At 39.8% G+C, this 10,695-nt stretch overlaps 1 protein-coding gene across 3 annotated transcripts; it reads left to right on the plus strand.

Annotated features, from left to right (window-relative positions):
• Nucleotides 1-214: 214 nt before the first annotated feature.
• Nucleotides 215-7,069, plus strand: LOC136677063 (PR domain zinc finger protein 8-like). Of its 3 annotated transcripts, none has more exons than XM_066654444.1 (4): nt 215-403; nt 3,673-3,897; nt 4,292-4,523; nt 5,182-7,069. In XM_066654444.1, the coding sequence occupies exons 2-4, from the start codon at nt 3,676-3,678 to the stop codon at nt 6,426-6,428; spliced, it is 1,701 nt and encodes a 566-aa protein (XP_066510541.1). In that variant the 5' UTR covers nt 215-403; nt 3,673-3,675; the 3' UTR covers nt 6,429-7,069. The 3 variants fall into 3 exon arrangements, with proteins under 3 accessions (XP_066510541.1, XP_066510540.1, XP_066510542.1); XM_066654443.1 differs by lacking the exon at nt 215-403 and adding an exon at nt 784-860; XM_066654445.1 differs by lacking the exon at nt 215-403 and adding an exon at nt 2,772-2,874.
• Nucleotides 7,070-10,695: the final 3,626 nt, after the last annotated feature.

The raw sequence follows: 10,695 nt of genomic DNA on the forward strand, positions 1-10,695 counted from the left end.
TGTAGTGATCTCTCTCTCTCTCTCTCTCTCTCTCTCTCTCTGTGTGTGTGTGTGTGTGCTGGGCTCGGTCAGTAAGGAGTTAAAGGGCGGAGTCGCTGGAGGACACGCCTCATTGGGCAGATTATGCGCAGCAAACAAAACGTGTGTGTGTGAGGCGGAGAGGCCGTCAGTGTGTGTGTGTGATTCAGTCCCATCTGCGCTCCCTCTCTCTCTCTTTATCTCTCTCTCTCTCCCCCTCTCTTCTCTCTCCATCGCTCTGTCTCTATCCTTCTGTGAGTGTGTGTGCGCGCGCGCGTGCGAGATGAACTGACGGAGCCTGGGAGCCCTGCTGGATTATTACTATTCTGATTATCATCATTATCACCATCATCTCCATCACTGTTTTCCACCTTCACTGAAGCAGGTGAGTACGCGCGGTTCACTGCAGCTGCACGGAGCAGCGGCTTCAGGTTTTCAGGGGCAACTGACACTTCTCTGGGCTTTTGAGAGAGATACGAGTTACGCCTTAAAAGTTGGAATAATAACAAAAGCAGGAGGAGGTTATAAATCTCGCCGAGGTCAGCGGGTTCAGCCTGGGGCTGCGGGGCTCTCCAGTGTTTCCACTATTTTAGCTCAGATGCATATTCATTGGGCTCTTTTGTGTGATTTTGGTCTCGTCTCTGAGAGAGAGAGAGAGACTAACAGCTGCCAGAAAGAAAGGGGTGTCCGCTGAACCGGGGCTCTACTGAAAGAGTTAAACAATAATAAAAATAACACTAAGAAGGATTTTTAGCAAAGGAAATCTTCGTAGAGGAAGTGAATCAAAGCTGAAAGGCAGAGGGTCCAACTCGTGTGGAGACTGTGTGGAGTCCGCGGAGATGGTGAGGATGTGAAGTTTTGTCTCCGCGCTACTCTTACAGCATATTAATGTGTTGCGTTTTAGAGGAACGTGTGTGTGTGTGTGTGTGTGTGTGTGTGTGTGGTAGTGTGATTAAATTACCGTCATGAGACCATTCTCCAAGAAAAAAGAAAACTCGACAATAAAAAATGTAATAACTTTAGAGATAAAATTATTATACAATTTATTATTATTATTAAAATTATTGTTATAATTATTATTTATATTATTATTATTATTATTATTAAAATACAAACGAGGTTCATTCTATTTCAATTTCAAAATTAAGAATTGTAAAACAAAATAAATAAAATCCACCCAAAAACAAAACAATGTGGCAATGTGCCTCATTGGAAACTGTCTTACACAGCTTTAATATCCGCCTCCCTCAAGGTTTTTTTAGTAAGGTGTTTTTAGGGGTGGTTCTACAAAGAAACATTAATTGACTGTATTTGACCGTTTCCTTCTGAAATATGTGGCTGTCCTCTAGGGAAAATCTGTCGTAAACGGTCCTCAGTGACATTCAAGTGCTCTCCAAAACTAATTTTTGGTTCTGTACACAACAGAACTACATTTACGGGCCGTGTCCACCACCGAGGGCCATTAAATTAAGGAGTGGGACACTTGATTGTAAACTGCCTGGATTCTTTCAACACTGTGGGAAAAAAAAGTACAAATAAAAGACATCAGATAATATTTTAATATTTAATAAAGCTCCCTTCACAAATTAAACGTCGCTTAAAATCGCTTACAAATTGCAGTATTAAAGCCCCAGCTCCTGTAAGCTCCTAAAGGCGAGCAGTAAGGCAGTGTGCAGGGAGCGCTGGGAATAAATGTGGGATAAAGAGGTTTAGAGCAAAAGAGATTAGAGTCTGGGTGGTTATCAAAGGAGAGGCGTGTGGATTTTTATAAAATTTAGCGTCTGGATGTTAGCCTTCCCTTTATTCGTTTAATAATAAGTTAGGACAGTGAATTACGGACTCTCTCTCTCTCTCTCTCTCTCTCTCTCGTTTTATCAGTGTCTCTGTGCCTCTCTCGGTGTTTTTCTCGGTGTTTCTTAGGCGGAAATCGCACGGTTAGTAAATGTGAGCTGAGGAAAGAGTCATTAACTGTGTGTGCTGCTTTAATTAGTGTGTGTGTGTGTGTGTGAGAGAGAGAGAGAGAGAGAGAGAGAGAGAGAGAGAGAGGTGGATTATGGTAATGAACGCAGCAAATAAAAACACTGGGAGACTTAAAAAAAACAATCCATTTTTTTTAAACGTATAAAATATTTAAAAAAAAAAAGAAAATAAAAAATCTAAATAAAAAATATGAGAAGAAACAGCTGACAATTCAGTTATGGATTGTATTATAAACATATTATTATTTTTATGATTATTAATTGTTATTGTTATTATTATTGCTTTGCCGTTTTATTATTTTATTATTGCTGTATAATTTTCTATTATTATTAGAACTAGTAGCTGTAGTAAGATGAATATGTGGCATAATAATTATTGCCATTTTTTACTTTAGTGTTTGTGTATTTTATTCTCACTATTTTAACTTTTTTAGGGGGGGGGGGTTGTTGCTAAGTTACTGTAAGTGCTGTTAAATATTATTAGTAGCAGTAACTATTACTTTTGCATGGTTTCTTTCTATAAATCGTTCACTGTCTCTGTAGCTTACGATAGAAAAAATATGTTTTGTGTAAAAAAAATGTTTTGTTTCTCAGACCCGCTTTAATAGAGCGTTAAAATAATATGAAGCATTATATATAACATAATATGAAAAACGGCATAGTCACATTTAGGGAGTTGAACCTAACAGCCTTTATTTCGTCCCGGAAATACATCACGGGGGATCCGTTCAATCAATAGCTGAGCTGGTTATGCGGGGTCATAAAGGGTTAAAACAGAAATGTACCGTTAATAAGTCAGAGGCCGCTAAAAGTCCGGAGAAATGCTCGGTTACTGCGAAGTTAGTGTTAATCCGAGCACAACTCCTCGAGCTCCCGGGTTAGTGTCGAATTTTATAACGTCACGCCTATCAAAAACTTTTTATCCTATACAAAAAATTGTAAAAAAAAAAAAAAAAAAAAGCTGCGCCCAGAGCAAACCGCAGGGAAAACAGAGAAAACGTTCTTTGAATGTTGGTGCTACATATACAGCCAATTAAAAACATCTTACGTCAGTTAATCAGACTGATAGTCAGAAGGTGAAATGGTCATCTGAGTGTTCACAATTCAGCGCAGACCCGCCGTCTTTAATAAAGAGTTGAACTGAACAAACACAGGGTTAAACGGAGGCTGTGGGCGTGCACTGAAGCACAGCTGGACATAAACGAGCATTGTGGGGTTTTTCAGTGATGAGGATTTTACTAAAGAGGAGCAGTACATGTCTGACGTGCTGAAAGAGGCAGGCTCGTGTGCAAAAATACTAACACCCCTTGTGTGTTTTGTGGATTGTATTAGTGAGCTCACCCTCAAAAGTCACTGTTCCTCTACGACTTGGAATGCATTTATTTGCAGTAAATAAAACATACAATTTCACCATGGGGTTCCCATACATTTGCAGCTGAATCTGGCTATAAATTTTTCTACACTACTTGAACACTCCAGCTGCTCTTTTAACGAATAGGAAAAATAGAAATGTCCCACAAGGCCATGGAATAGATTCTCTTAATTTCAGCCTGCATTCAGATCATTCTGAGATACATTTGGGGGTTGGATGTGTATTAAAATGGACCTTGCTAAAAGACCAGAAGCCACTGATATTAACTTTGACCCTCTCTTCGTCTTGTTCTGTGTGCGGAAGGTGATGATGGAGGAGTGCAGTTCTCAAAAGCTGTTATGGGACGGCGAGGCCAAGGCGATGCAGCAGTGTCTGACGGACATCTTCACCAGCGTCTACACAACCTGCGACATCCCAGAGAATGCAATTTTCGGACCCTGTGTCCTCAGCCACACGTCACTGTACGACAGCATCGCCTTCATCGCCCTCAAAGCCACCGACAAGAGGACTGCACCTTACATATTCAGAGTAAGACCTCATATCCAGATTCACCTCACACTCGGTGTCAGCTCTGAGCACACTTCAGTCCGGCAAAATGAGTTTAACACTGTGGAGAGTGTGCTTCCCTGCAGCTCTGAGAATATACAGTGTGCAAAGGCTTCATCATTCAGCAGCTTTGTTTATAATTAGTCTTTGTTAAATTGTAGCACAAGCATTACATTAAACACATTCTCTGCCTGTTTATGTGATCTCAATACTACAAAGCCTTTGAGAAAACTGGTCCCAAATCAGTGATTATACTGATGTTTATTAATGTGGAAGGCAAATTTGGATTGCCCTGTAACTGAATGAAAAATACAGGGCATACACATTTTACAGCAGTGGGTTTGCCGTTTCAACATTTGTTTCTCGCCGACCGTAGGTGGATACCTCAGCCGCGAACAGTTCCTCTGAGGGTCTAATGTGGCTGCGGCTCGTCCAGTCTGCGCGAGACAGGGAAGAGCAGAACCTAGAGGCCTACGTAAAGAACGGGCAGCTGTTCTACAGGTCGCTCAGGAGAATCGAGAAGGACGAGGAGCTGCTGGTGTGGTATGGAAAAGACCTGATGGAGCTTCTGCTACTGAGCTCCAGCAGAAACCAAGTCAAAGGCAAAGGTACATTCCTGAAAGTTTGTGTTAAATTTTGCTCATAATCTGTGCATTTTAAGAACTAGCTACATTTGCATCTGAGCAAGGATTCATCAAGATGAAGATGTTTTTAGAACAAGCTTAATTATATACAAAAAAAGAAATAGATTCATACACATGCACCACTGGTCTAAGTAGATGAGCAAGCCATGCGTAAAGTTAAAATGCCTTATTAAATTACTCCACAAAAGGGAAGTCAGGACTTGAATGGAATGAACTACTTTTGTTTAGAGGGTGGTACAGAACACGAATTTACATAGTAATTCTCTGAGATCATTGCTGTATCACTGCTACAATCTAATGCTAATATTTGACTGTTTGTTTGTCTAAGCAAAAATACATATCCAATACACAGAAGACATTTTTAATGGCCCATGACCATGACAATGAATACAGACAATGTGGCCTGTATCGTCTAAAAATACAGCAAATAAGAGAAAATGTGCTGAACGATGTTGGAGTTTTGTTCGTTTCCGTTAGAGGCTTCCATTGACCTATTTTTCCTTAGCCGTTTTTAATTTGATGTGAAATTTGGCTGATTATTGCTCATGTGCTTCTCTATTTTTACACACATGCAAATTGTAAATAAATCCCATTAACGTTACTTTAATTTGGGTTCTTCTAGGATCGCCGCCATACCTGTGTCCGGACTGTAGTCAACGGTTCCAGTTTGAGTTTCCTCTCACGGCTCACCTGCGATTCCGCTGCACCAAGAGACTTCAGAGCATGGCCAGCATGGAGGATGAGGCGAAGGAGGCAAGTGAACAAGCCAGCATTCCTCTGACAAGGTCTAGCCCCAAGCACGGCCGCTCGGAGGGCTTCTCCGGCTCCCAGGATGGAAAACCGTCCACAGACTTCCACAACCTCGCCAGAGACTTGGAGAATAACAGGACCAGTCCTCCCAGCGACAAAGAGGCCGAGATCTTGAGTGAGAGCTCGGGAAAGCGCAAGTTCTCTGAAATGGAGGACAGCAGGGGCATGGGACTGTCACAATCCCTGACAAAGTCGAAGGAGGAGCTGGTGAGCTCAGCTCAGCACTACCGTGGCGTGTATGGCCTGGAGGACAGTAGGCGGCCTTTCTCTCCCTCTGCCTCGGACGCACCCGAGGTGAAGCGGAGCGCCTTCACAGAGGTTAAGAAATCACCACAGACCTCAAAGCACGGTGGCAAGAACTCTGAGAACAAGGCAGACTCAGGGCGTCCGAGCGGGAACCTAAGCGAGAAGCATGTGAGCATCCGGCAGGTTCTGAGTGAGACGCAGCTGCCACAGTCACGTATCGAGAGCTCCACGGCAGGAAGCGCCTTCACCTCGGTTCTGCAGCAAGACACCGGGAGTTCAGAGCGTAAGAGTGCCTTCAGCCAGCCCTCGCGCTCCTTTGCACAGCTCTCACCGCTAGTCATGGCACCCAAGATCCTGTCCGCGGTTGACTGCCACCCGGCGGTGGGGGACACTGTCTCGTCTAGCCGACTCTACCAGGCCGACCACTTGGCCGCCAAGATTCAAAGCTCCGAACTGGGCAGTAACTGCCCTGTACCCGGAGCAATGGCCAAGCAGAGCCCCTTCCTGTATGCCACGGCCTTCTGGCCCAAAACATCAGGCCCCATCCAACTGCAGATGCCCTCAGCCCTCACTCTCCTTCCACCATCCTTCACCTCGCTCTGTCTCCCCGCTCAGAACTGGTGCGCAAAGTGCAACGCCTCCTTCCGCATGACCTCAGACCTGGTGTACCACATGCGCTCGCACCACAAAAAGGAGTATGCCATGGAGCCGCTGGTCAAGAGGAGGCGTGAGGAGAAGCTCAAGTGTCCCATCTGCAACGAGTCCTTCAGAGAGCGCCATCACCTCTCCCGCCACATGACATCCCACAACTGACATCTCACGGATTTTTACTCTTTACTCTTCACTTGTCAATGGCTTTGTTTCCCTGTTTTTTGGTTCTTTATTCCAACAAAGGAAACCAATCTGGAGAAATACTCACATATTTGATCTCACTTTCACAAGGACATTTCTACAGCATCCTTTCTTTCAAACGTCATATGAATATTATTATTATTTTATTTTTTTGTGTGTGTTTTTGACTCTAAATTATATTTATCATAAAGAAGCACTTACTATTTGGGTGAAAAACCAAGGAATAATAATAATAACAATGTGTATAATGTACTTTGTATTTTGTACATATTAATGTATAATGTATAGAAATTGAATTGAAATGTAGTTCCATTTCTTGAAAAGAAGGAAAAACAAAAAAAACTATTCACTATTGACTTTTCACGTCTATAGGCCTATGGGTGAAATCCTGAAAATACCTGAGAATATGATGTTGAACTATATTTAAGAATGCATGTAAATGATAGTTATTGGTTTCAGATTCAGTCTATTCACAACAATGTACATACTTGTTTTCGTTTGAATACAAAGTGTAATATTTTGTGTCGGTGAGGAATAGATTCAGTGTTTCTTCCTTTTTCTGAAATTTACTATTTGATAGTTTATCTAACCATGTTGAATGCATTGACAATAAAAATAGCTTTATTTTCATTGGACTGCGTGATTCATTCGGAAACATTATATAACGTGCCCTTTAAAGTCAGAAAAGGGTTAAACATGATTAGTTACTAAAGGACAGTTTGTTTTAATGTGAGTTTGCTGTGTTTGCAGATTATAAAGGTTTATAAACTAGTTATGTATTGTAATGTTTCACTGAAATGTACTGCAGCTTGATTCATTTATTCAAAATACAGTATAAAAACTAGAATAATAACTGACAGGAGTGGGTGTGTATGGTGATATTTAGTGTAGAGTTACACTGAGTTTATAGTGAATATGCTGTGAATATTAAATGGTGATATTACACAGTTTAAAAGCGTGTTTACAGTATTCTGTGATTTGAGTATGGTGACAGTTGTACTCTTGAGTGTGATATCTGTATCGTAATAGTTATAAACAGTGTACAATGAGTTGGTGATATTTAGTAGTTATACAGAGTGTATGATGGGTACGATGTAGCACAGGGTGATACGACACAGTGTTTAAGGGTTTACTGTGATACACTTATTGTGATAAGTGTACACTGTTTGTTGAGTGATATCCTGTATGGTGGTAGTTATGCGTTAAGTGTGATATATTGCATGGTTATAGTTGTACACTGTAGTGAGTATGATATACTCTATGAGGATTCTTTTACACTTATTGTGTAATAAGTGATATACTTTATGATGATGGTTCAGTGAGTGTGTAGCCAATGTGATACACTGTATGGTGAAAGTTGTACACTGGGTGTGTAGAGTGTGATAATCTATTGTGATGGTTGCACACTGAGTGTGTAGAGAGTGTGATAAACGATTGTGATAGTTGTACACTGAGTGTGTAGAGAGTGTGATAAACTATTGTGAAGGTTGCACACTGAGTGTGTAGTGAGTGTGATAAAATATTGTGATGATTGCACACTGAGTGTGTAGTGAGTGTGATAAACTATAGTGATGTTTGTACACTGAGTGTGTAGAGAGTGTGATATACTTTATTGTGATAATTATGCACTGAGTATGTAGTGAGTGTGATAAACTCTACCATGATGGTTGTACAGTAAATGTGTAGCGAGTGTGATATATTTTATTGTGATGGACATACACTGAGTGTGTAGAGAGTGTGATAAACTATTGTGATGTTTGTACACTGAGTGTGTAGAGAGTGTGATATACTTTATTGTGAAAGTTGTGCACTGAGTGTGTAGTGAGTGTGATAAACTATAGTGATGTTTGTACACTTAGTATGTAGTGAGTGTGATAAACTCCACGGTGGTTGTACAGTAAGTGTGTAGTGAGTGATATACCGTAATATGAGAGTTGTATACTGCGTGTGTGATTAGTAATGCAGGTTGTTGCAAATGTAGCGTAAGCTGTAGTGAACGTCTGCGACATCCTATAAAATGCGCGAGAGCGCACGAGCAAGACACGCCACGAAGTGCTTCCTCGGACCTCTGAGCGCGCGACTCACCGGAATCTCATTTTCATCGGTAAACAACGGCTACAAGTTCACAAGAAAGAAGAGAAAATGAATGTGTAGTTGACTTAGATGTGTACAAATATATCTACATATACTGAGAGAAAATGTGGCAAAGGACGTTATAATAATAATAATTATTATTATTTTTTTTATTATTAATAGTAGTAGTAGTAGCAGTAGTAGTGTTATATAGTACTAGGCCTACATAATACATATAAATTAAATAGTAAAATTAATAATCAAAAGAAGAATCATAATTTGTAAAACACAATACATAATATATATAGACTGTGTGATAATATAAAGCGTATACAATCATAGAAATGATCTGTCCAGACATTCTGCTCAATTTAAATAGCAATTTTATTATTTTAAAATAGATTTATTATAATTGAATAATTTAATTCAGCTAAAATTCTATATTAAATTTATATTTTTATATTAACTCATTATAAATACTGTACTGACGGTAAATTTACGAGTAACTTAATAGCGATAATAATATTAATAATAATAAAAATAAAAGCAATAAATATTATTTTCATAATACAAGCAATAAAAAAATAATAATAATTATTATTATTATATTATTATTAAAATAATAATAGCAACAACAACAACAACAACAACAACAATAATAATAATAGAAATAAAAGTCTTGTTATAATGCATACCTAATAAATGTCATTAAAATATTTAAAGCTGATAAATAACTTTAATTCTATTAATTCCAGCGGTGTATTCACGATGGTGCGGTGGTGCTAGGTTAATGTACTGATATTTTTAAAACATTTTATGTATTTGTTTCAGAGCTGTTGTTGTTAAAATGGATAAAGACACTGTAACGTGGTCTGCGCTGCTTTATGAAGCTGCTTTAAAGAGAGAGAACTCAACACGAGTCATTTAACCACAAAAATAATATGGCCCTCCAAAACAGAGCTTAATGAAAAGATACATCACAGGCTTCTGCGAGTGTAAAACAGGGTCATAACCCGAGCAGGGGCTCAGTGTAAACAGGACAGGATTTACAGCCACGACGGTCGCTTTATAATCAATAGCTACCAGCATATGACTGTTTTCTTTACATTTTATTACATTCGTATGTCTCTCTCAGGACGAAATGCAAATCATTATTTAGTCTATGGGATGGAAATAGTCTGCAGGGTATGTGTGTGTGTATGTGTGTGTGTGTGTGTGTGTGTGAGAGAGAGAGAGAGAGAGAGAGAGAGAGAGAGAGAGAGAGAGAGAGAGAGAGAGAGAGAGAGAGAGAGAGAAGAGACTAAAATAGCTCAACAGTGACACCAAGCGTTCACAGTGAGAATTCTCTTCAGAACAGCTTATTAAATTCTACCGTCCGGAGAAACCTGACCCTCACTCTGCATTAGTCCTTACCCAGACGTTAGGAGGCACTCCACATAGCAGCGTTTCTCAGACTATCCCGATAACTTAAACATCCAGTCAGACGTTAAGGTTTGGGATATGTTATTTGCTGAGTTGTGTCCAATGCCGTTTCTACCGGAAGTGAACTTATTGTGAACTCAGGCATATACACTCATAATTGACATTACATAATAAACTTTGATTCTTGGTTCCTATAGCCATCTTTTCTTCAGGCGTTTACTAAGTTGTTCTTTGTAGTTTTTTTTTTCTGCCCATTTTCTCCGGTGACACATTAAGGGTCCCCAGTAAACAAGGAACGTTCCCTGGACGTTCAAAATAGGTCTAAAAGTAGTCTGTCCGTCAAGGACATATTTTAAACGTCAATGGACGTCCAAAATCCATCTTAATAAGTTAGTTAAGTGGTGACCAATTGATAACGTCAGTGGACGTCCAAAACGCGTTTTATACAAGTAATTTATTTCGGGACCAATTAATAACGTCAATGGACGTCCAAAATACGTCTAATAGTCGTCTTTTCAATGTCTGTGTTTGGACGTCTTTTCAACTTTCATTTTCAACCTTAAGAGAACGTTGATTAGACGGCAGTCATTACGTTATTTCCACGTTGAATCAACGGCTAAATGTTTACTGGGTCTGGACCCATGACTTTATAAAAATGATTTGTTCTTAACTGGACTGTGCTAAACGCGACCCTGAATTGGATAAGCGGTTAATGAGAATGAATGAATGAATG

Source organism: Hoplias malabaricus, chromosome X2, assembly GCF_029633855.1.
Source record: "Hoplias malabaricus isolate fHopMal1 chromosome X2, fHopMal1.hap1, whole genome shotgun sequence".
Classification (NCBI taxonomy): Eukaryota; Metazoa; Chordata; class Actinopteri; order Characiformes; family Erythrinidae; genus Hoplias; species Hoplias malabaricus.

What these genes read in the sequence shown, in the direction of transcription:
- LOC136677063 (XM_066654443.1), top strand. An exon ending in CTGCACCTTACATATTCAGA is followed by an intron (nt 3,898 to 4,291) that starts GTAAGACCTCAT and finishes CGCCGACCGTAG; the next exon opens with GTGGATACCTCAGCCGCGAA. An exon ending in AAACCAAGTCAAAGGCAAAG is followed by an intron (nt 4,524 to 5,181) that starts GTACATTCCTGA and finishes GGGTTCTTCTAG; the next exon opens with GATCGCCGCCATACCTGTGT.